General features: G+C 35.6%; 1 protein-coding gene across 8 annotated transcripts; it reads left to right on the forward strand.

Moving 5' to 3' along the window:
- Positions 1 to 404: 404 nt before the first annotated feature.
- On the forward strand, positions 405 to 25798 carry LOC129926507 (uncharacterized). 8 transcript variants are annotated; one of them, XR_008778201.1, is made up of 7 exons: positions 405 to 593; positions 3482 to 3522; positions 4655 to 4813; positions 7767 to 7860; positions 9185 to 9282; positions 22016 to 22177; positions 25650 to 25798. XR_008778201.1 is itself a non-coding variant. In XM_056031004.1 (5 exons), the coding sequence occupies exons 1-4, from the start codon at positions 4324 to 4326 to the stop codon at positions 22060 to 22062; spliced, it is 330 nt and encodes a 109-aa protein (XP_055886979.1). In that variant the 5' UTR covers positions 4100 to 4323; the 3' UTR covers positions 22063 to 22177; positions 25650 to 25798. The 8 variants fall into 8 exon arrangements, 2 of the variants coding, with proteins under 2 accessions (XP_055886979.1, XP_055886980.1); XR_008778200.1 differs by having other exon boundaries at positions 3485 to 3522; XR_008778202.1 differs by lacking the exons at positions 405 to 593; positions 3482 to 3522 and adding exons at positions 783 to 1161; positions 3172 to 3342.
- The last annotated feature ends 439 nt before the right edge of the window (positions 25799 to 26237 follow it).

Consider the following 26237-nt stretch of genomic DNA (forward strand, 5'->3'; position numbering starts at 1 on the left):
TTCGAATCAACTCTGTTTCTACTGGTATTTATAGTTCTGTTGGTTCAGCAGGGCACTCAAAACTTTATTTGAGAATTACCTCCGTTTGATTTATCTGCATTTGAGACACAGCGCGCCTAACATTAAATAAGTATTTCATCGCATAGAATCTCTCTTTTGTTAAGTCTTTCATTCTCATTCTTTTCATGTACACCTTCTTTTTTTATAATCAATTGGAAACTGTCGAGTTCGATGGTTTAGTTTATCGAAAAAATCTCCAATACTATAAAGCTTTCTATTTGTGCATTCACCTCCATCTGTGATATGTCGAATAGTAGTATGAATCATGGAAAAAAAATATTTCTTTGTTTTTAGGGACGCTTGTAGGTGCGTAAATTTTCTGCATAATATTAGACTTTGACCGCTAAATTAAAACACTTTTATTTTTTGTTTTGTTTTATTGTCCTTAGTAAAACCACGGTAAAACAAACACGACACTGCGAACGTTCAGAGTGGTGAGACTTTTTAAAATATAAATAAAAACCCATTCAAACACTAAGTTTTCCACTGGCTTTTTAATGCTTAAATAATTTATGTATTATTTTAGGCCTAGGGTAAGTCTATTTGAAGTAATGTTTTGTAACCCTTGATTTAGAAATAGATCTAGCTCTGGGTCTAGATCAAGTAATAATTAACCACGTATCTAGATGTCGTATCTACTTATTACTAAATGATCTAGCATAGACTCTATAGAGTCGTGATTTTGATAGGGTTTGTTGCTGAACATAGAAGTTATATATGTGTCAGACGCGAATAGCCCAATTTTCAGTAAAAGAAATTACAAAAGTCATTTCTCTATAGAAGAAGTTACGAAGGCTATATAAAATACAACCACAGACCTATATATACTACAATAAATATAGGTTTTTGATTGCTAGTTACGATTTATTTAGATAGGTGCTGTTTTACTATTACATACCAAGTATTAGAGTTTAGAAAAACCCAGGTTTGTTTCTTGTGCAACGCTATTAGCTAACACCTCATATCATCTCTCCATTAGTATATTTAGATCTATAATCTAATTCTAGTCTAGATCTATATATAAAAATCGAATAGATCTAGTAATAGTATAGATTCTATCTTGAGACTAGATTGCCGAGTCTAGCCTATGCCATGCCTACAGTCAGTTTTTATTAGAAAAATGTCTAGATATTAATAAAGAATAAAGTTTTTTAATTATTAGATTATTAGATATAGACATAGGACATACATTTAATAATACTGTAATACGTTTACTATACTCTATACTTAATCTACTAGACTAGAGATCTATCTATAGATCTATCTATAATCTAGTCAATCTAGATCTATACAATATTCATTATAATACTTCTACTTATAATGACTTATTTAATAAGTTAGTATTTAGACTTAGATCTATTATAGTTTATTAATAGATTTACTTTTCAATGCCTAGACCTAATAATAAAATTGCGAATGATGTCTATAATGACTGATTTTTTATTTTTTTATTGTAATATGCCTACTAGATCTAGGTCTAGACTCTACTTAAATCTAGTCTAAAATATTGACTGTCTAAGACTCTAGAGGATTGAGAAGTTCACATATAGGTGTTTTTAATAATACGGCATGTCGGCTGAAAGTATATAAAGTGCTTTTTTTGTAAAAATAAAAAATAGGTGCCGGTACTCAGTGATAGATTGCCTAACTTTCAACTAATAATAAATTAACAATTAACGTTGAAAAGTTATCAAAAGTAATCATTTTTCCCGACTTTGAAAAAAGGTGCCGGTACCCCGTACCGGTGCGTACCGTCACAAAAATATATGTATATCTCAATCTTCTTTCATTTAATTTTTTTTTTTTTTTGCAGGGTTATTGCTACTTAATACATTGATACCGGATCGATTTAAATAGGGCCTAAGTATACTTGCAGGATTTCGAGCATTGGATAAATTTATTTTTTAAATACAAAGTTTTATGGAAGAGTTGTTTGAAGTTTGTAACTTTCTTAAATTCAGGCTAAAAATATCGAAGCCTACATTTTTACACTCATTTCTAAACAATTAGAAGAGATGGACTGACTCATAGTGTAGCTTGTGTACATCTGCAAAAATACAAACTCTATTTGTAATCTTATCAGTTAGACTTTCAAAACTTAAAAAAAAAACTTAGTGATTATTTTTACTGTATAATTCTATTATTATTTCTTTTTAGAATTAGGATATAAACAAAAATTTGTCATATGACTTTGTCTAACAGAAAAAAATGAAACTTACGTCTATTTATACAGTTATTTTTAGTTACCTAGTAATATAAAATATATTGAACTAACTCGTACATTCATCAAAATGCAGCCATGCGATTTTTCGCTTATGAACACAGCATTATTTAGGACCAATATTTTACAAAGGCTGCTTTGAGAAATCAGGTATACCCATTAGGAGAAAAACGACCCCTTTACACAAGAAAAATTTAAGAAACTAGAACAGACACAAAATAGATAGTGACATTCATAACAAAATAATATTCAAAATTGATCAGAGTAACACCTTTTTAAGTAATCATTTAAAGTTTAAAATCACTACAATTTTTTTCAACAATTATTTTGTGTATGAAATTGTGTATCGGAAAATGCCGGGTACTTGAAATAAGCTAGTCCTAAAAAAACAACACAGATCTTGGGTAAAATACCCATCAAAAAAAGTACTGTAAATGTGTAGTTTTACGCGCTAGTTTCAGGTCTTTTCTTTTTATAGCCTCTATCGGGTTATATCCCAACTACCCGTATTTTTGTGCAGAATTTTTTCTCTATCAGTTACACTTAAAATTATAGCATAATAATGTCAGTTTAATTTAAAAAGAGAACTGAAAAATACAAAGATATATAGGGAAAAAAGCCACTTCCGGCCCAATACTTTTTAATCAAAGAAACGAAACGGACTAGTCCAACAAACCCTATTGATAAGAAATTAGATCTAGAATTAGAATGGTTTAACCTTTAAAAAGGCACACATTAACATGAATCTAGATATAATGTAACCTACTAGATGTATTTGTTACGGCAAAAACCCGAAGTGTGGCCAGATAAGGAAATGATCGCGAAATGAATGAGGCATGTTGCCGATGTCCGATGTCATTTGAAATTGAAAGTGCTTATTCTACTTATAGATGACAGACGTTACTTCAAAAAAAAAAAAAAGATAATTACGTCCTGTGCATTTAATGTGTCAATCTGTTCATGCTAGTCCACGACTTGAACTCTGATAAGTTGTTCGTTTTACTGGCTGATTCAAGCAACACATTCCATTCTCCAATGGCATTAGGGAAGAAGGAGCACTTGTACGAATTTGTTCTAGTGTATGGAATAAGAAATGTGCCTCTTTCTTTGTGTCTTTATGAGTATTTCATTCGTTTTTTTTTCTATAGAATAGAATGCCCTGCTCTGTTAAATATGTGAATTATTTTTTTATTGTGACAGCAGTTTCATCGTGAGTATTATTCCTCGGCTCGTGCAAAACAGTAAGTTTTAGCGCACCCGTTTTTTGCTGTGGTTGAAACTTTGCTGGATACTTTCGTAATGAATGTTTTAGTCATGCTAACTTTACAAATGATACATATATAGGTGTTTTAAGTGTGTTTGTGTTGAAATGCCTTTGTTTTAAAGGAAATGTTATTTTGTTTATTCAATTTGGAATTTAACTTTGTTGAGAATATATTTTTTTCTTCCGAACTTCTATCGCCAAAAACAAACTGCGCCAAACGTTGCCAACAGTCGCTGGTGTTGCTTTAGTTTACTATATAGTCTACAAGCTTTTTAGTTAGAAAGTAAGTCATACAGCAAGTTGCGATAATGGCTGTTTAATAAAGCTGACATTATTTAATTAACCAATGCTAGCCAACAAAATTAAGGTCCTATATATAATTCGTGCCTTCGTGTCTTTACAATCACTATAATGGTAGAAATGGATCAATTTCTAAAAAAAAAATCTGACAGATTATGAGAAAGACGGTAGACAGATCATGTGAGGTGTCCTAATGGTTCGTCAAACTAAGGGAAAAGTGGGTTAAGGTTCGTCGACATCATGTATTAAAAAAAAACAACACAAAATCTGTTCATGGCTATTTTCTGCCGAATTTGGCAAACTATCCCTTGTCAGTTCTCGAAATGGCGCTGACAGTTCACGAGTTGGCGGTCTCGCGATTTGGCCGTAATATATTAGATAACAAATGATATGAAGATGGTATCAGATTGTTTAGATACGTGTGCCCTTTTTTAAATTAGCCTAGTGGTACAGTGTCCAGGTTAGTGATTCTATCGTGATGATTCCTTGTGTCAAGAATTTGATGCAGGTCGGTCAGGTCTGTTAGTATAAGCTGTGAGATGATTCAACGATAGTGACTCAGCTTCTTATTTAAACAATAGTTGCCCCATAGAAATGTGCTCTATCTTTGAGTGGGAACACTCTCAAGTCGTCTAGCCCTTTTACTGAGACTGGGGGAGCGATTGAGGATTTTTTTTTTCAAAGTAGGCCTAATCTCCAAAGTCTAACAAAAGCGGTTCAAAGTTGACAGCTCCTAAGAAAATACATCTGCATTTTTGTTGTTGAAAGCATTAATCTCTTAGAGAACAAATCTTTTATTTCTCTTTAAGCCGAGGGTCATCTTCACTTGGCGAATCATGGCCACATTATTGTGGATGTTTATCACCGTTGTGCTAGTGCAGGCTAACAACAAGCTTGAACCAAAGATCGTTGAAATATTTCTTTCTTATCACAACAAGTATCGAACTAATGCAGGAGTTGGAAATTCGGTAAGTTAGTGTATTACTATAATGCACAAAATTAGCAATAACCTCATTGGTATAGAAAGTGTGACGTTAAGTCGTTTTTGTTGATTTTAAACTTTAATCCCTCTTCATTTTGAAGTGTAACATTTTAAGCCTACTAAGAAAAGCTTAAAGCTACAAAAAAAAAGTAGGACGAAGAGACGAGACTTGACTGATCCAATCTGATACTAGTGGTTGGCTATAATGTAAAGTTGTTAACATTTCTGCTATTCTTGACACATTGCCTGTTGTTTTCACTTTTCCTAAAACAGTTATCATCATTCTGATTTTGAAAATCATCTGTCTAACAAACTTTATCTACTTGACTTAAAATTTTGACTCAGATCCTGTCATGCCGTTGGGTGCATTGGGTCTTCATAGAAACTGGCCTCCAGCAATGTTTGAAGCCTTTTTCCGACTGGAGCTTACTGAATTGAGAACCTCCATGTTGTGACAAGTCAAAAGCTTGCTGTCAGAGTCACTCAAACTTATCACAGCATTAATTACTATTTATTATTATTTATTCATTTTATTTTAATTATTTCCCCGTTCTATACCCAATTTCTTCACCCGCCCCACCTTTCCCTCTTCAGGCTAGACTTAGTCCACCACTTTGGAGATAGCTAGGCCGCGTCCTTTCACTTATCTCCCCTTGATCGGGAAAGATAAACACACAGTCTTTTTGGTCTTACCCGCCGGATATCTGACGGTCGCAGTTGACACCACCTTGGGCGGAATGCAAGTCAATATTTCTTCCACCCCTCTCCCACTTCTCTCTTTGATCAAAGAGATTACTCGGGTCAACACGCCTCGTGACACTCCAAGGTGCGACTCTTGTCGGACTTCACCCACGCGATAGATAATCTTTGGCCTATCGCATTTCCTGCTTCCGCCCATCTCTCCCGGACATTTATAAGTCAAACCAGACCCGCTCATTTCTCTATCGCTGGCAATCGAGTCTGGACTATTTCATACATTCTTACTCTTAGAGGAATACCTGGTGCCTCCCTCAGGTGTCTGCCTATTTATTTGGTATTGTCTGCCTAGTCAACTGCCTATTTGTTTGGAGCACTCCTGCCTATTTGTTATTGAGTATCATCTCCTGCATACTGGGATCTACTCAACTATTTGTTTGGATCACCTACCTATTACTTGGATCTACTACTTGGCGCTATCGGCTCTACTTGCCTGCCTACTCGACAGCCCACCTGTCAACTTATTAGGTACGACGTCCCTATAAACTACGCGTCTGTGCGAGACGTCATAGCTCAGCTAGATCTCCGCAACTCACTAGATTTATCCTGCTAACTACGCTGCCCACGGCAGATCAGCTCTGCCCGCAGTACACTTGTGCCCACGGTAGCCGGCCACCCGCCCTACTGTGCCCACTACAGATATCAGAACTTTGGATTGAGACTACACAAGAACTGAATCACCGGCGTCCATCTACCAACTAGAGCGCCACCTCCAGCTTCAGAACCTCAAGCCAGGACACAGCCAGCTGCGACCCAAGCAGGACAACCAGCTAAGTTCAGAAGACAAAGTGACATACTCTCTTATTAAGTGCAAGAGTGATTATTAAATATAGTATTGATTAGAGATAGATGCAAACCCTCCCCCTTTTATTCTTCTATGTAAATATTTATGTAAATAAATATTCTTCAAATTTTAACTTTGTATCTCTCTTTCATTGCTTGTTTCGTTGCGTGCCTGCTCCCGATTTATATGCTGATAGGTCTGTGTGTGATAGCTACCAAAAATAATCATCCCCTAGACTTTAAACAAGCCAAACACACATTGTTATTTGTCTGTTTCTCCTTTCAGACTACGTTATTGTTATCCTTAGTGCGCGCGATTCATTCTGTTTCAAGTACATGCACACCTCCCAAGACACTCTGTCATAACAACATGAAGTGGTCGAGAGCCAGTTCGGTTTCTCTGTTTCTGTCCCGAGCTCTATGAGGAACTTAAAATCTTTTTTAGCTGTTGATGCTGAGCTACTTATCCTTCCGATGATTTTTTCTGAGCATTCAATTCTTGTAACTCTAAAGTTAAATTAATCTTCTTCAGGAGTCAGTTTATCTGCTAAATCTTGGAAGAGGCTCTTCCGTTTCAGTTGGATAACAGTCTTTGAAATTATCAAAGGTTCAGCAGTTATTGGCTTTGCTCTTAAAACGAAGTTAGTATTTGCGTTGAGAAGGTAGAGGTCTGAGCCATATTCGAACATTTGCGGAAAACAACAGGCAATGTGTCAAGTCCAGTAGTAATAACCTCCATGTTTAGGAGATGCAGATATAGTCAATGCCATTGAACGTTTGTCTATTTGGTGACCTACATATTTTCTAGTGTCTATGATTGAAGTACGTGTCACCAACTGACAGGCTGTTGATTGTGCTTTAAGAAAAAAGCCGTCAGTCATTATCCTTGATGTTCTATGTTGTGGCTAGTCTCAAGACCAGATGAAGAAAAGGGGTTAAGTGTGGGATCTCACCCTGTAAAATCTTACAACAGAAACGGCAAATATCGAACATAGAGATAATCTAACATTCGGCGAGGGTGGCCATATATCCCGATTGCGGCCGGCGTGGACCAACTCTTATAGAACGTGCAATGCCAGATACATGAAAAGATTTTCAATGCAAAGAAATCAACCCTTCTTGGTGCATGGAATGTAACATCTCTGCACCAAGGCGGAATAATAGGCCAACTTCTCAAAGACCATCATTACCTCGAGATGGCTTTGACATAGTTTATCATTAATAGTCAACTTCTCAAGGACCATCATTACCTCGAGATGGCTTTGACATAGTTTATCATTAATATCGTTAAAGAACATTATTGTTTTGAGATTAATGGCTTTGAACTTTTAACGCACCCCCTGACATCATGCCACTTTGTTAAAAAATTATAATTGACAATTTTACTTTTTGTTCTTTAGATCTGGAGTGATGAATTAGAAGCACAGGCCTGGAAACAAGTTTTGGGTTGCACTGATAGGTTTGTTGTAGCGAGAAACTCTTTCAGCGGTGGAGGTTTGTGAAAGTAAAAAAAATATTTCTTAAATACGAAATATACCAGAACTGAACTCAAATGTTTTAAAGCCATTGTAACTCAGGAGTTTGGAGCAGCCCCTTGATGGTGGGGGAGAGGGAGCGTTAATTCCTTATATGGGGGGGGGGGCATATTAGATCTGTCTTATATGTACTTTCAGAAATGTATGCACATTTAAAAAATCTATATATAAATAATTAAAAACTGAAGTCGTTTAAGCTTCTTAGTAGAGCTCAAGACACTAGTTAGAAAGACGTTTGGTACAAGATCGATGAAAAAAACAAACTAATTTAAAAAGACATTTCTACCCATGCAACTTCTTATCCTTCCTTCTCAGTTTAGAGTAGTCCTCATTGTTTTGACGTCTAAAAAGTGTAAGAAAGTATCCCTAATGTTTCAGTAGCCTCCCTTCAAAATCCTTCTTACTTCTTTATCTGACCTACGCTCTTCTAATTAAGAGAAACAAAAGGTTTTTTGATACAAGTAGAATTAAATTCTGAACATCACAATAGAGGGAAATGTTTGGGGGGGGGGAAGTAAGCACAGAGCGCCATCCCGCCCCCTTGCTCTTGCTGGGTTAAAAAAACAAAACAAAAAACGAAGTAAAACAAGTGAAAATGTTGTTGGTAAGATGAACAACTTCCTCAACACTGGATGTTTTTGATTCGGAGAAACTAAAGATTGAGACATGAGGCTCTTCAATTAGCCAGTAGCTATATCAACTGTAGCATGAGGCTCTTCAATTAGCCAGTAGCTATATCAACTGTAGCATGAGGCTCTTCAATTAGCCAGTAGCTATATCAACTGTAGCATGAGGCTCTTCAATTAGCCAGTAGCTATATCAACTGTAGCATGAGGCTCTTCAATTAGCCAGTAGCTATATCAACTGTAGCATGAGGCTCTTCAATTAGCCAGTAGCTATATCAACTGTAGCATGAGGCTCTTCAATTAGCCAGTAGCTATATCAACTGTAGCATGAGGCTCTTCAATTAGCCAGTAGATATATCAACTGTAGCATGAAGCTCTTCAATTAGCCAGTAGCTATATCAACTGTAGCATGAGGCTCTTCAATTAGCCAGTAGATATATCAACTGTAGCATGAAGCTCTTCAATTAGCCAGTAGCTATATCAACTGTAGCATGAGGCTCTTCAATTAGCCAGTAGCTATATCAACTGTAGCTAGTACACATGTCCCGAGTCCCGATCAAACCATCCAAAAAAACTAAATCTCATAAACCCTCCCCCCCCCCCCCCCCAGAGAATAAAACGCAAAGCCAGATCGATTTTATCCAGTTTCCTTTGTAGTTCAAATCAAGCATCAACAAAGCAAAAGCCAGAACTTTCTCTGGAGCTGACATAGGCAGTGACCATGACCTGGTTCTGATGGACTGTAAAAAAGAAAGGTAAGCAATGAAATACGACAGTGAAACATTGAAAGCTTCCAACATTGTTGAATTGTTTGACGCCTCCGTGGGAGAGACAAGCGCAGCTCTCCACACATTGACTCACGGAAATTATCAAAACTGTATTACACGAGTCAGCCTTGGAGGTTCTAGGGAACAAGCGGATAAACATTAAGCTATAGGTCACATAAATGACTTCCTTGATTTATATAGTAAACGTTCAGTTGTCTCAATGATCTAGGGTTCATACCTAGGTCACAAATGAATAAGTTCCCTTTCGACTTTGTGTAGTGAAGAGACTTACAATAGGTAACTAGTGTATCTACTTGGAGAGGCTTGTGAACTTGAGTTCGAATTCTAGTCGTACAATTTGTTTTGTATCTATTAAATGAATATAAAAAGCGATCACAGTAACATTAACGAGATACACCCTTCTTTCTCCCCTCCCCTACTGATTCAAACATGCGCATGTAGACATTTAAAAGCATACAGTTGAGCGTAACAAAAACAATACGTTCAACAATTTCTAATCACACAGATTTATTATTGTTAGTCTAGCTGTATTGAAATATTTAATTGCATAACTGATGCAAACTAATGGTTGATATTTATAAATGCGTTTCGTTTCTTTGATCAAAACTAAATAGGGCCGATATTATATTTTTCAGTTCTCTTTTTAAATTAAACTGATATGTTTATTTATTAGGTTGGGAATTGAAGTGTTAGTGATAGAGAAAAAATTCTGCTAAACAATTCGGGTAGTTGGGATCAAACCCGATACGTGCTATAAAAAGTAAAGACCTGAAACAATGCATGTGAAACTACACATTTACAGAGCTTTCGTTGACGAGTCTTTAACCCAAGATCTATACATTTTTTAGGGCTAGCCTATTTCAAGTACCCGGAATTTTCCGTTACACAATTTCACACACACACACAAATGTAAAAATAAAAATTAGTGAAATTAATTTTTTTTTATTTAACCAGATCATTCGTAAAATTAAACGATAGAAAACACAAAAAAAAAAAAAACGTTGTCTAATTATGGCACATTTCTTATTTTAAATGCTAGGACAAATTCATACAAGTGCTCCTTCTTTCATAGTGCCATTAGAGAATGGAATGGGTTGTCTGAATCAGCCAGGAAAAACAATGAAAGTTTAAATAACCGATTAACATGCATGACTAGATTGACCCATGAAATGCGTAGGACGTAATTATCTTCTTTTTTGAAGTAACGGCTGTAATCTGTTAGATAAGAAGGTGCATTATGACGCTACCAGCGAATTCTTTCTGGCATTCATCTCTTCCTTGAATGTCCTTCCTTGTGTGATCTCACCCAAAACTTTGAGGTCTTCTATCGTTTCGTGAATGTTGGAATGAACTCGAAGTTGTTGCAGAACTAGTTCAAGTCCAATAATTATAGTTGCTTTGAAAAAATTGATGCCTTGGACATGGTCATAATAGTCATAGAACTTGAATCTATTAAAAGAATGTATATAAACATATATTCAAGTAAAATCAAGTACTAACTAAGTTACTATAGACCTAGATCTATATTACTAGAAAATACTAGAAATAGAATCTAGATTTAGAAAAAAAATATTCTATAGATGGATCAATTGAACATTGAACAGTAGGCCTACTGGAAAAAATCTGTTAAAAACTATAGCTAAATCTAGAATCTACTTAATGACAATGTGACAATGTCATACAATGTCTTAGATTCCAAAGATTAATGATGAGTGCAGTGTTGGGTGTTTCACAAATCACATGACTCACAAATCACATGACTCACAAATCACATGACTATGGCTACGCAAAACCAGATGCGACTTGACTTGCTGTACAAGATTGGGAAAAGTAAGAAGATCTAGATCCTAAAATTCCAGAACAATAGATTGTTCTAGAACTAATTAAAAGGCTACTTAACTTATTAATTTAAATCTACAAATCTCATCTATAATGTGTAGATCTATAGTCTATTCTATCAACGAATTCCTACCGGCAATCATTGCCAGCTTTAAGGGAGAGGAGGGGCTACAAAAAAGAAAAATATTTCGACGGTCAGAAACTTTAAAGTAATTTTCTCATTTTTAAGACTAAGACTAAGACTAAGACTGCTTTATTGATCCTTACGGAAATTTGTTGTGATTACAAGGACTCGTTTCTCATATAAAGACAACACAACAGAAAAATACACATAAATACAACAGACAACATAAAGAGTTCATTCAGCGACTACACACAGGTATCTTGGTGCATTTCATGTTCCCTGATCAATGAGTGGCGGTGATAGAGTCTGACCGAGTGAGGTACGAACGAGTTTTTGTACCGCTCCGTTCTTGTTTTGATTGACAGCAGTCGCCCACTTCGCGACGACCTGGCGTAGTTCTGATGGAGCGGGTGGCCGTTGTCTTCCAAGATTTTTTCGATTTTTCTTAGGCACGTTTGTTCAAAAAGTTCCTTTAAATGTGGTAATGTTGTGAGTGTAATTTTTGATGCTTTTTTAATGATGTTTTCTAGACGTTGCAACAGTTTAGATGAGGCGTTGCCTTGCCAACAACTTATTCCGTATGTTAGCAGATTTTGTACAGTCGCGCCGTAAAATGTCTCAAGGATCTTCTTATTTAATTTAAAACTGTTGAGTTTGTATAGAAAAAAGAGTCGCTGGGCTGTTTTCTTTGTCAGAGTTCCAAGGTGGTCTTCCCATGAAAGCTTGTTGTTGATGATAATGCCTAGATATTTATATGCCTTTACTTGTTCTATAGATGTAGTGTTTATTTGCAGTTCACGTATAGTTTGTTTTTTCTTTCTAAAATCTATTATAAGTTCTTTAGTTTTTGTTACATTCAGTTCTAGAAAGTTGTCGGTGCACCAGTTTGTAAACTCTTCTATCGAGCTTCGATACTGAGTTTCGTCTCCTGAAATAAGACCGACTATGGCAGTATCATCAGCGAATTTAATGAGTTTAACTGAGTCATAGATGCTTCTTATGTCATTAGTGTAAAGAGTGTATAGCACAGGAGAAAGTACACAACCTTGTGGAGCACCCGTACATAGTACTCGAGTTGACGATTTGGTGTTGTTGACTTTAACATACTGGGGCCGTTGGGTTAAAAAGTTTAGAACCCATGCTTGCAAGTAAGGGCTTACATTTAAGTTACTCAGTTTGTTTATCATTAGATGTGGCTGTATGGTATTGAAAGCCGAGGAGAAATCTACGAAGAGGACTCGTGCATATGTTTTGGGTATATCGAGATGCTTATAAAGCTGGTCCAAAAGCAATAGAATGGCATCCTCAGTTCCTCTAGCTGCTTTGTATGCAAATTGGTGAGGGTCTAGGCTGTTATTGACTTTTGCTACAAGTTGTTTAAGGATATATTTTTCAAAACATTTCATAACAATAGGTGTTAGTGCTACTGGGCGGAAATCATTTAAGCAATCTATTTTTAGTTTCTTAGGCACTGGTATGATTTCTGAAGTTTTCCAGATGTTTGGAATTACGCACGTTTGCAATGACTGGTTAAAGATATGACAGAAGATAGAAGAAATTTGCTCCGCACATAGCTTGATCAGCTTGCCACTAATTTTGTCTGGTCCACAAGCTTTTGTTACGTCTACTCTTTTAAATAACAATGTCACTTCATCCTCCGTTACAAAATTGACGTAGGGCTCTTGTTTTCCTTTGGACAGAGTGTTGAAAAGTTCTTTGTGTTGATCAACAAAATCTTCTTTGTCAAAACGAGAATAAAAATAATTTAGTTCGTTGGCGAATTTCTCATCATCAGCCACTAAAATTTGTTTTCGTTTTGAGGCGCAGCCTGTTATTTTCTTTAATCCCTCCCAGCATTGTTTTGAGTTGTTCTTTGCAAAGAAATTCTCAATTTTTTCTTTGTATGTTTTTTTCCCTTCAATTATTGCTTTTCTCAGTTTATTTTTAGCATTTGTAAACTCTTCGTTGCTTGCCTTATACTTTGTTTTCTTTTCAGTAATAAGGTGTTTGATTTTTTTGGTCATCCAGGGCTTATTGTTTCCATAGACTTGTATTGTTTTTGTTGGAATTGTTAACTCCTCGCAGAATGATAGATATGAGGTAACAGTTTCTGTTAGTTCGTTTATATCTGGACAGTTCTCAATAAAGATTTCCCAGTTAGTTTTCTCAACGCATCCTCGTAGTTTTTCTACAGCCTCTTCAGACCACATCTTGACCGTTTTTATAACTCTCTTTGTAGTTTTAAGAGTAGGTTTGTAATTTGGTATAAGATGGAGTAATACATGGTCAGATTCTCCAAGTGGGAACAAACTTTTACATTTGTAAGCCTGCTTAATGTTTACGTAGCATTTGTCGAGCGTTCTGCCCTGCCTTGTGGGGAGGGAGACATACTGGCAATAGTTTGACAGTGTGTTGTCAATATTTAGGTTGTTGAAATCTCCAGTTACGATACAAACAGAGTCCGGGTGTTTTGATTGTACATTGTGTAACACATCAAAAATTATTTCCGACGCAGTCGCTGTGTCAGCCGTCGGTGGTATGTACACAACAACAACACACACCTGGGTGAATTCTCTAGGCAAGTAGTAGGGCCTAAGTGTGACACACATAAGTTCAATGTTAGGGTCACAAATTTTATTCCTGATGTTCACATTATTGGCGTTGCAGTATTCCTTGTTTATATAGATTGCGAGTCCTCCTCCTTTTGACTTTCCACTATTAATTGTTCTGTCTGCTCTATAAACGTAAAATTTATCGAGATCAACAGAAGAGTCGGGTATCGTATCATTGAGCCAGGTTTCAGTGAAACACATTAAGGAACACTCTCTAAATTGATACAAATGTTCACAGCAACCTGTTAATTCTTCCATCTTATTTTGTAAAGACCTAACATTGCCTGTTACGATGGGTGGAAGGAAGCCTCTTTGTCCTCTTCTTCTACACTTAACTCGTATTCCTCCTCTACGTCCTCTCTTCTTACGTTTTGCGCTAGGGATTTGTTCGGTTAAAGCCTTGGGCTTAGGCTCGTTATTAGGTTCCAAGATGGCGGGTGTGTTGTCCATACACTCAAGCGTCTTACCACAAAACTCCACTGAAATACACGTTTCCACACAAATTAAAATCCAAACCAACATTAGAATCCAAAAGACACAGTGCACATCACTTAGCGCTATCACTTTAAATCTAACGTCGGATGGCAACGCTGCCGTGATTAAAAGTGTCCGCTTGCAGTTGTAGCATGCTCGGAATAAGTAAATACAGCTCCGAACTTTGGTCAATGTGAATATCAAGGGCCTTATCCATCATAAACTCAAACATTTACACTTTTTTAAAACTAAAATATGCATATATATATATATATACATATATATATATATATATATATATATATATATATATATATATATATATATATATATATATATATATATATATATATATATATATATATATATATATATATATATATATATATATACTAGACATATGTTACCCGCGACCCGCGGGTCTTTATTTGCGCATTACTTTCGATATAGTCACTGAGAGTGTTTTGTAAACAATTAAACGAAATAATAATGTAATAAGTAAAGCGAATGTGTCAATGTAAAAATAGTGTGAATGAATCAAAATAGCTAATAGGCTTAAATAAATCCTTTTTTTTTTCAAATTAAAACATTTGCTTGTAGGCCTACATATATTTGATTAAAATTTGAGATGAATAGACTAAATTTTGTATGTTCATGTGTATTAAGTATAAAGTAGATATTGAGGTAGACGTAGATCTAAATCTACAATAATCTAGAGTTCTGTGCTGCGCATGCGTGAACTTTTTTTCATGAATGAATATAGGCCTATCTCAACACGGCTACGCAGCTTTAGCGAACAGCGAACGAATGTATTAAAAATGCTTTAGAAAAACAAATTTGAATGTTAATTTGATTAAAATATCAAATGAATGGACAATAATTAGTATGTTTATGTGTTAAAGCATAAAACTATCTTTGCGAAAAGAAGTTTTATCATCTTAGAGTTCAGTAAGAGTTTTAGACCTAGGCCTAGGAATAGACTCAGACCTCAGAAGAGAGATGTGTTAATGTGTAACCATTTGGTAATGTCTAATGAAAGAATGTTCGCCAGGAAATCTGTAGATATCAGGAACTAATTTATGTAAAAAATGCTTTTGAATAATCTAGTGGATTGGATTTATATGTATGTTAAACTTAGCTAATGATCCTTTCACGTTATTTCTCTTTCGCTACGAAAATAAAATTAGGTTTGCGAAAATGGGTTTACCCGAAGTCGATACATTCTTATCTATTAAAAACGAAAAGAGCGATCGCTTTGTTAAATGAATGGGATTATAAAGTGAACAATTAAACGAAATAATTTTTAGTACGCGATTCATGAATGAATATAGATCTAGGCCTATCTCAACTCGGCTTCGCAGCTTTCGTAAGTGAATGTAGCTTTAGAAAACCAAATTTGAATGTTTATTTGATCAAAATATGAAATGAATGGACTTTAATTAATATGTTTATGTGTTAAAGTATAAAACTATCTGTGCGAAGAGAAGTTTTATCATCTTAGAGTTGAATTAGAGTTTTAGATCTAGGGATGGGATTATAAAGTAAACAATTAAACGAATTAATATTTAGTACGCGATTCATTACGGAATTGTCTAATGAAAGAATGTTCGTCAGGAAATCTGTAGTCACAGATATAAGGAACTAATTAATGTAAAAAATGCTTTTGAAACACAAAATTGAAGGTTAATTTTATTATAATAATGAAATCAATGGATCTTCTTTTGTCTTTTCATGTGTCAAAGTAAAAAAATATCTGCGCAAAGTGTATTTCTTAAAATTAGATCTAGGTCTAAATCCTTTCTATCTTTTCTCATGTCAACATTGTAGACATGGCCTATATCCATAAAATACTATAGATGTAATAGAGTCGGACAACTTTATTTTTTTTGAGGGTCTTAAGTTTGTTTTAGGGCTACAATACATACACTACGGTCTAAGTTGGTACCCAAGGAACATTCCTGCCTAGTTTTATCAAGATTGGTCAAGCGGTTTTGATGTCTATAAGTAACATACATCCATACATACATACATACATACATACCCCTCACATTCTACTTTATAATATTGTTACAAATGAACAGTGATAGGTAGAGGTCAACGTATGACCCCGGCGAGATGACAAAGCAGCTAGTGTTCCCTGGAATCTACATGTACAAACAAAGACAGGATGTGACGTGTCCACACGTGTTGTTCCAGTGTACGAACAGATCTAAGTAGGGGGACAGTTACTAATGAACAGTGACAGATAAAGGTCACTACGTGTGACCCCGACTTGATGACACTGCATCGAGTGTTTTCTGGAATCTACGTGTATAAATAAAGACAGGATGTGACGTTTCCTCACGTGTTATTTCAGAGGATACTAGCCGTGTTTGTGCAACTTTGGACAAGCGATTAGGGACTCTATATAAGCCAGAGAGTTAATGTGAAAGTCAGTCGTATGGAGTCGTGAGTTAGCCGTTACAGTCGATACAGACGATGTAAGACGTGTGCGGCTCTAGTGGAAGAGAAATGTGTACGACTCGATGCAAGTTAACTAGGGTAGAGTTAACTGGAGTGGACTACTGTCGTTAAAGTCTATACAGCGAACTACAGTGGACTTGAGCCGTTACAGTCGATACAGTCGATGTAAGACGTGGGCGGCTCTGATGTGGTAGACTGGAGTACGACTTGGTTCAGCTTTGGGAGACCTGGAGCGACACTGGGAAGTGTGTCGTTGGTCTGTTACGACTTGGTTCAGTTTTGGAGACCTGGAGCGACACTGGGAAGTGTGTCGTTGGTCTGTTCTGTGGAATACGACTCGGTGCAAGTTGAGAAGAGATGAATTGCAACGAAGTGAAGAGATGAATTGCAACGAAGTATAGCTAACTGTAAACTGACAGATATTGTACAGTCTTCTACGCTACATGTTATAGTAACAAATTGTTAGAGTTAATAGTCATTAAAGTTATATGAAACTGAAAGTTTAGTCGTCAAGTTCTTTGCTGTGTTTTTATTTGTGTGCCAACTAATACATCTAGCCAGAAGATTCAGAAATACGTAACAATATAGACTAGACATATGTTACCCGCGACCCGCGGGTCTTTATTTGCGCATTACTTTCGATATAGTCACTGAGAGTGTTTTGTAAATAATTAAACGAAATAATAATGTAATAAGTAAAGCGAATGTGTCAATGTAAAAATAGCTAATAGGCTTAAATCCATTTTTTTTTTAATTAAAACATTTGCTTTTGAATAATCTAGTGGATTGGATTTAGATGTATGTTAAACGTAGCTAATGACCCTTTCACGTTATTTCTCTTTCGCTACGAAAATAAAATTAGTTTTGCGAAAATGGTTTACGCGAAGTCGATACATTCTTATCTATTAAAAACGAAAAGAGCGATAGCTTTGTTAAATAAATGGGATTATAAAGTGAACAATTAAACGAAATAATTTTTAGTACGCGATTCATGAATGAATATAGATCTAGGCCTATCTCAACTCGGCTTCGCAGCTTTCGTAAACGAATGTAGCTTTAGAAAACCTAATTTGAATGTTTATTTGATCAAAATATGAAATGAATGGGCTTTAATTAATATATTTATGTGTTAAAGTATAAAACTATCTGTGCGAAGAGAAGTTTTATCATCTTAGAGTTGGATTAGAGTTTTAGATCTAGGGATGGGATTATAAAACAAACAATTAAACGAAATAATTTTTAGTACGCGATTCATGAATGAACATAGATCTAGGCCTATCTCAACTCGGCTTCGCAGCTTTCGTAAACGAATGTAGCTTTAGAAAACCAAATTTGAATGTTTATTTGATCAAAATATGAAATGAATGGACTTTAATTAATATATTTATGTGTTAAAGTATAAAACTATCTGTGCGAAGAGAAGTTTTATCATCTTAGAGTTGGATTAGAGTTTTAGATCTAGGGATGGGATTATAAAGTAAACAATTAAACGAATTAATATTTAGTACGCGATTCATTACGGTATTGTCTAATGAAAGAATGTTCGTCAGGAAATCTGTAGTCACAGATATCAGGAACTAATTTATGTAAAAAATGCTTTTGAAACACAAAATTGAAGGTTAATTTTATTACATAATGAAATCAATGAATCTTCTTTTGTATTTTCACTTGTCAAAGTAAAAAACTATCTGCGCAAAGTGTATTTCTTAAAATTAGATCTAGGTCTAAATCCTTTCTATCTTTTCTCATGTCAACATTGTAGACATGGCCTAGATCCATAAAATACTATAGCTGTAATAGAGTCGGACAACTTTTTTTTTTTTTAGGGTCTTAAGTTTGTTTTAGGGCTAAAATACATACACTAAGGTCTAAGTTGGTACCCAAGAAACATTCCTGCCGAGTTTTATCAAGATTGGTCAAGCGGTTTTGATGTCTATAAGTAACATACATACACCTCACATTCTACTTTATAATATAGATAACAAGGAAAGCGAGGTTTTATATAATAGCAAGTAATTTCTTTCTTCTAGAAAATGGCATGCTTAAAGATATACGTGTTTTTTTTTGTTCCTTAGTGGATTTTGAAAGAGTGTAGGGGCCTCCACAAAAACCTTGACCCATGGCCTCCATAGACTTCAATCCGCCCCTGCAGCCTATATCTATTGTCTTAGGTTCGATCTATAAATATATTTATAGAGATGCAATTTAGATCTCTACGGTGTTAGCGATTAGCGTTACAAAAGAAAGGAACTGAGTTTTTTTTTTAAAGTTCTTATACTTATTATCTTAATGGATTCTTATTTTCGTCACGTTTATTTCACTGCCTTCTCTCATTTCAAAGTTTGGTCCCAAGTGATGCCTTTAATCCTATACTCTTAAGCGAGCAATTCTTGTATGTATACATATCGCAAAACCAAGACAATAAACACAATAAACAAAATATACCTCTGCAAATTTTATTTCATTATTTTTTCTTCCTTTGTTCCATAATAAATTAATTTACTTAGTCTGTGCATTATTAAAATACAAAATAAAAAGTTATGAATATTTATGAGTTGCATTGTAATAATTGAATAACTTTTTTTTATAGTGCAACTTTCATAGCATTAACAGAGCGCTACGGTCCAATCTCTATGGTGGGGTGGGGGGTATCTGGAAGCAGGTTTCCTTGATGCCTTTATACAAGCCTTGTCTTCGAGTCCGATGATTAGGGAGGTGTGCAGTATTGTACGTAGCTACGCAGCACTAGCTGAGACCCACATAGTTTGTCACATCCAACGAAAACGTAACCATTACATGCCGATGGTCGATTTAGATTCTCTTTTCGCCGTGTACGTCTGTACTTGGCAGTGGAGTCTCTTTGGTGTATCCCGCGGCCTTTATACAAATATCTCCGGCTATCTAGTTCTGAAGCCGCCTGCAGAAACCTTCATCTATGTCAGTTAAAGCAAGTTCCTAAGCTGGTCTTTAAAGCGTTTCTGTGAGACATCTCTGTTACGTCTACCACCTTCCAGCTCACAAAAAAGACTGCCTTTTGCAAACATTTGTCCCCCCATACGAGATAGTGCTTTCTCCAGCGTATCTGTCCAACCATAAGAAGTTCCTCTAGACTTCCCATACCGGCGTGATCTGAATGGGAACTTACTTTCTTTTCTAATCACCATCTACATTGTCGTTTAAAACAAAAAAAACAACAACACGAATGCAACTTTTCGAATTGGGAGTCTTTACCTGATCTAAAATATGTATTTTTTCCTCAACAAAATATTCAAACGAGCGAGGCTCGGACACCTGGTACTATATGTTTAATTTAATACTATGTATGTGTCATTCATTTTTTCAGCATTTACCTTCACATTGATATTGGTGTGTATTAGTAAATCAGCACCTACCTAAAAAAAAAATCACAATCACTCGTAATTAAAGTTTATTTTTTTTTAATTAATTTTATATTTAGCTTTTTTTTTTTAAATGTAAATATAAAAGGAAACATCCGCAATGAGTTTTCAACAACACTAATTGCCTTGACTCCTTCTCCCACTTAAAAGGAAAGAAGCAACAAAGCTTATATATAGGAATAACTCCACATTTACAGCTACATATATAAATACTGTAAGATTTATTTCCTCTTTTCGTTATCAAAGATAATTAATTAATTAGCACTATTTACTTAATTAATAGTTACTTAATTAACTAATAGGTTAAATGTTTGATCGATAAATGTTTTGTTCGGATCAATGAATATTGTGCAAAGTTTCAACTTGAAAATGGGAAGTATGAGAAATAACGTGTCAAAAACTTGTACAGACAGAGTGAGTTGATCTAGGTACGCTTTGTAATTATGTATTCGACATTAAACCATAAATTACTAAATACAAAAATACAACCTGATAAAATACTCTAAAAGATTAAGTCACACCTCGTATTCAATATTCTATACCAGGCTAACCGTGCGGAACACGCCATTATGAAACGGCCCCTTGAGGATCGGCGCCTGAATTGTTGACAAGGTTGTGAGAGCTCTTTTACAACCTCGCACAGTGCAATGAGGATGCTCTCGCACCCATGGGCACGGGGGCCCGGAGGATTTTTTCCGGGGGGTTCAAGTTACCACTTATGGCTCAAAATCGTAGCTTTAACTTTTTTATTACAGAGAATATATTTAAAAAAGAACTGGTGCCCCCCCCCCCCCTTTCTATTCCTATTAGATATTAAGTTTACTATAAATACTTGTTTCATGAAATAAAATTTAAAAACATGTGAACAAACTATTTACTGTACAGTTTGGTCAGTTTATCCGTGTGGCCTGTGCATCCGACGGTCGATCAAACAAAAAATACAAAGGCTGCCGAAACTGTCAATAACTTGACTACTAAATTGCTTTCTCTGTGATGGACAAGCCGGCGATGAACGCTTATCTGGCAGTTCTGATATTCTTCTTTACGTTGCAATTCTTGCATCGTCTTAGACTAAACAGGTTGAACCAAGATGATTGCCCTCTTCGATCTTGTTCAAAGAAACTTTCAGATCTATCAAATCGAAAGACAGCACGTAAGAATTTTTCCTCTAAGACAAAAAAAACAACATCATCATAGACTATGCTAGGCCTTTATTAAATATAAGTATAACTATAATTATATGCAAATGAAAACAAATCGTCACGATTAACATGCTAAAGAATATTGAATTGAGAGCCTATAATAAAGCACAAATGGTCAGACATGAACTACAGATTAGCCTATTCTAGTTTATTACAATAATAGCTTATCCTTATTAACTATATTTCAGTGGAAGCACTGCACATGTTCCTAGCAGAAGTTGATTTGTAGGTGTAAAAAAAACTTGATCACTCAGAATTCAGAGGGCTACACATACATGGTCAGCTATCAATTCCTGATAGGTCTATTACGACTGTACTTCAGTCACCATTGGAAGCACTACTTGTTCAGTAGCTACTTAGATTTTAATTGATTGGGTGGTGTAAAAAAAAATAGCTATACTTTGGGTTCTCAGAATCCAGGAGGGTGCAGGTGCACCTTGCACCTACTTGAGGGCGCCCATGCCCATGGAAGTCTTGCTCCGCTACCCATTTGGCCTAATCGAGGCTACAACCGGGGCGCCATACCCAGGATATAGACTACAAGAAAATAGTGTTGAATCATTTGTTATAGATTTATTTTCTTTTCAGTTACTCTGGAAGAACAGTACAAAAGTTGGAAGTGCTATAAAACCTGATTGTGAATTAAAGCCAAACTTTGATGTCTGCATTTATGATCAGCACTGTGTTGGTGCTGGTGGAGATGTTCTTATAACCAGGTTGATGGTCTTGGGATCAGTTCTAGTCCTATCGGTATTTAGTGTTTTCTAGTTGTTTTATAAACAAATATCATAAAATATTATTGATAATATCAAAAAGATACATAAACTAATAACATTAATTAATTAAATAATCGACCAGGCTTTCTTTTATCAAAGTTCTTAAATATATTTTCTTTAATGCAGTAATTCTCAAACTGTGCTCTACTGAACACGAGAACTACTTCGATGTCCCACTAGTTACTAGAAGCTATACATGTGATTAAAGTAAAGGCAGGCAAGAAAAAAGTTGACATTATTAACTCCTCTTGGTAACGGCAAATAAACAATTCTCAAACAACATCAGCATGAGCTTGAAACTGATCTAAAATGAATCGAAATAGAGCAAAAGTTTTTTGTCGTACAAAACATCGTAACGTCAGTGTGTTTTCCATCATGTGTAATTATTGGATTCAAGTCTGACATACGGTTTGCTAGGAACAAGTTACTTTAAGTGGTAAACAGTATTTACCAAAACATTTCTAAATGTTTGTTTCTTTAAGAAAAAAAAATTATGAAACATACTTTTTAAATTCTAAAATCTTCAAGTGCACAGAAAAATGTTTCAAAAGAAAAATAATAAACTTTTTTTGACCAAGAGATTGAGTAGCGAAGCACTGCATTAACGAGCGTCTGTAATGTTGATAGGTGTGTTCTCGATACTATCAAGTGTTAACAGCTGCTATTGACATAGTGGATATCTAGAGTCTACTACGTGTCTCAACCAATGCAACCAACTGCCATAAATATTAAAAACAGGTTGCGTGGCCACTACTTTTCCCCAACAATCTCAATCAGTCAAATAAAACAATTCTGAAGAATTTGGAAGATATTGTCTACGTTTTTTTAAAATAAAGCTTCTATCAAATCACTCTGTCTGTCAGTCTGTCTGTCTGTCTCTCTGTAAGTCTGGTACAAACTTTGTACACGTTATTTCTCCCACACCCAATATCGGAGCAAGGTGAAATTTTGCATACTTAATTCTTTTACCTGACAAAACAATATCAATAAAAAAAATTAATTAATTATTTAATTAACTCTTGGTAATTAATATTGTGTGTGGCATAGAACAAAGGAGAGAAATGGTACTTAACTGATATGGTGTTATAAATTAAATTAGCTCCCTTGAATGGGTGTAAATCATGGGTGATCACGTTGTTTTTTTATGCAAACACGATAACATTGATCCAAATACCCTCTTCTTCCCTCGCTCCTTTCCCCAGTTGGTCCAGACACTATAACTAATCCAAATACCCTCTTCTTCCCTCGCTCCTTTCCCCAGTTGGTCCAGACACTATAACTAATCCAAATACCCTCTTCTTCCCTCGCTCCTTTCCCCAGTTGGTCCAGACACTATAACTAATCCAAATACCCTCTTCTTCCCTCGCTCCTTTCCCCAGTTGGTCCAGACACTATAACTAATCCAAATACCCTCTTCTTCCCTCGCTCCTTTCCCCAGTTGGTCCAGACACTATAACTAATCCAAATACCCTCTTCTTCCCTCGCTCCTTTCCCCAGTTGGTCCAGACACTATAACTAATCCAAATACCCTCTTCTTCCCTCGCTCCTTTCCCCAGTTGGTCCAGACACGATCGTAGCGCATTCACGAAGCTAAAAACATGGTATTGGTTGAAGTTGTCCCCCTTTAAAACTTTCCTTTAAAGTTTGGAAATCAACAATTGGAATATATAAAAACTTTTATTTTCATGAGTACTTCTCTAGAACAGTGGTATGTTAGCTTAAAGAGCCTTGAGAAGTCTAGAGCCCTAGAGTTCGAATTCAGGTCGTTCCAATTTTTTTTTTTTTTATAAATGCATTTAAAAAGCGATCATGGTAATATTGAACAGATACCCCCCCCCCTTCTTTCTCCCCAGCCCCACCCCTTTCAGATATGTGATAGGATTATAGCGTATCGAGAAAGCTCAGCCTGATACAAGAATATCTACCGATACAAGAATATCTAGGCCTACTGATACAAGTATATATATATATATAAAGCTAGTCTTCGATTCCGAAGATTAGGGAGGAATGTAGTATTTCCCCGTGGCTCCGCAGTCCCAGCTGTGACCTACATATTTTGCCACCACCAGGGCAAGCATGACCATTGTCCGCTGGTGGTAGATTTAGATTTTCTTTTCGCCGTCTGCGTTTTTTCTCGGCAGCAGATTTTCTTTTGGTCTCAAATGTGTATCCTTCGTGAGTGACCTCGAGCTGTCTCGTTCTGAGGCCGCATGCAACCAGGTGCTCTCTTCTATGTCAGCCAAGGAAAGTTGATGCCTAAGCTGGTCTTTGAAGCGTTTCCGTAGGGCGTCTCTGTTACGTCGACCACCTTTTAGCTCACCAAAAGAGACTGCCTTTAGCATACGTTCGTCTCCCATACGGGTTACGTGCCCTACCCAGCGTAACTGTCGGACCAAAAGAAGTCCGTCTATACTGTCCACACCGGTGTTAGCAAGGACATGGCTGTTTGTAGTGCGTTCTATTTCAAGATGCTTACAAGATTTCTTTTTACAACGAATTCATCGTCTTGAGCTTTCCAGTTGATATAACTGTAATCCGTGTGTAGTGGCAGATGTCGACCGATGTACCACTTTCTACTAAGTGTTTGCTACAAATATTCTAAAACTATTGAAGAATATTGACTTCTTTACCTATTTATTCAAATGTACAAACTACTGAAGAAGAGATATTCAACAAGATCAATGCATACATTACCATTCAACAGAAATGGAATTAAAGCCATTCTATTTTACATTGGCTAGCACTGAGGCCTCAAAATATTTTTACTAAGAAACAGAAATGTTATGAATGAAGTCATGAAAAGGATAGATTATATAAAATTAAAACCTTTTTAAATCCAGATTGTTTAATCTGTATGATGAAATGATTAGTAAGTACAACGCATTTATCTTTACACACTGAAGGGAAATGGCTCTCCAGAAGAAAAGTTTTATTAAGACTATATTAACATCGAAGTTAGCTGTTGAAATGATTTCTGATCAATTTATTTCAGAACAAGAGTCCGTTATTTTTAGTCTCTACAACCTATTTCAGAGAAGCAGGGTTCTCTTTATTATGCTGCAGTAGAGTCAAAGTTATAAACAAGATTTAGAATTCAGCTTGCCAACAATGTAACTGATGCCAAGTAGTTATGCTTACCAATGAACCTTATTTTAAATATGTTTATGTTAGTATTTAATTACAGTTTTTATACTTGAAAATAAATACTAAATTTCAATATGATTTATGTAGCATATTGTTATTTAAACAAATAGGAATTCATCCAAACTACAAAATTTGAAAAGTAGAGTAATCTGTTCTCCAAAGGTGCGAAGTTTCCAATTAAAGGAAAAGTTTGAGAAACTCTTTTAAGGGTTTTGTTTCTTTTCTTCTTGGCCCTTTTTTTGTTCTCAAACACTTACAAATGATTGAACTGATTCCTACGTTTTTATTGATTGTTTTGCTAGCTGATGTTCCAATGGTGACGTTCTGCAGTAGTTCACACGTCTGCACTGAATGCCGTAAAGAAAGAATATACATACACCAACGCTTTATCGAGCACTATATTTTTCGGTTGTGTTTTAAAATGAGAAACATCAACTAGTGACATATCTCATTAATATTGTTGTATTTATTTGCTGTTTTTTAATGTGCCTGTTTTTGTTTTAGTTTAAATGTTCATAATTTCATTACACTTTTTGAATATTATTTTTGTGTACGAGCTGGCAGTAAGATGTTGTCTAGGACAGGCTGTAGGCCTCTGATATTTGATTGACTGGACTGAGCTCTTTTCATCTTATTCTGGACTAAACGAAACGAACAAAATGTGCGTCTCCAAAGACGATCTTTACCCTTTGCTATTTCTCATGTGAATAAAAAAGCCAATACTTGATATACAGCTGCTCTCAAAGGTTGGGCATCTGTAATCACCAGGCACTGTAGCACTTTGACCTTTCTTTCTACGTATGCCATCTGCAGTCTAGGACCCTTCCTTTATGCTTTCCATGTACCAGTGCCTTTTTTTCCAAATGTTCGTCAATGTTAAAGTGTTTCAT

This window comes from Biomphalaria glabrata, chromosome 5 (assembly GCF_947242115.1).
Source record: "Biomphalaria glabrata chromosome 5, xgBioGlab47.1, whole genome shotgun sequence".
In the NCBI taxonomy this organism is placed as follows: Eukaryota; Metazoa; Mollusca; class Gastropoda; family Planorbidae; genus Biomphalaria; species Biomphalaria glabrata.

Excerpts from the sequence above, each read along its gene's own strand:
- LOC129926507 (XM_056031004.1), top strand. The coding sequence starts at position 4,324 with ATGATTCCTTGTGTCAAGAATTTGATGCAG. Across the intron at positions 4,354-4,654 it reads GTGTCAAGAATTTGATGCAG|CCGAGGGTCATCTTCACTTG; the intron begins GTCGGTCAGGTC and ends TTTCTCTTTAAG. Across the intron at positions 4,814-7,766 it reads ATGCAGGAGTTGGAAATTCG|ATCTGGAGTGATGAATTAGA; the intron begins GTAAGTTAGTGT and ends TTTGTTCTTTAG.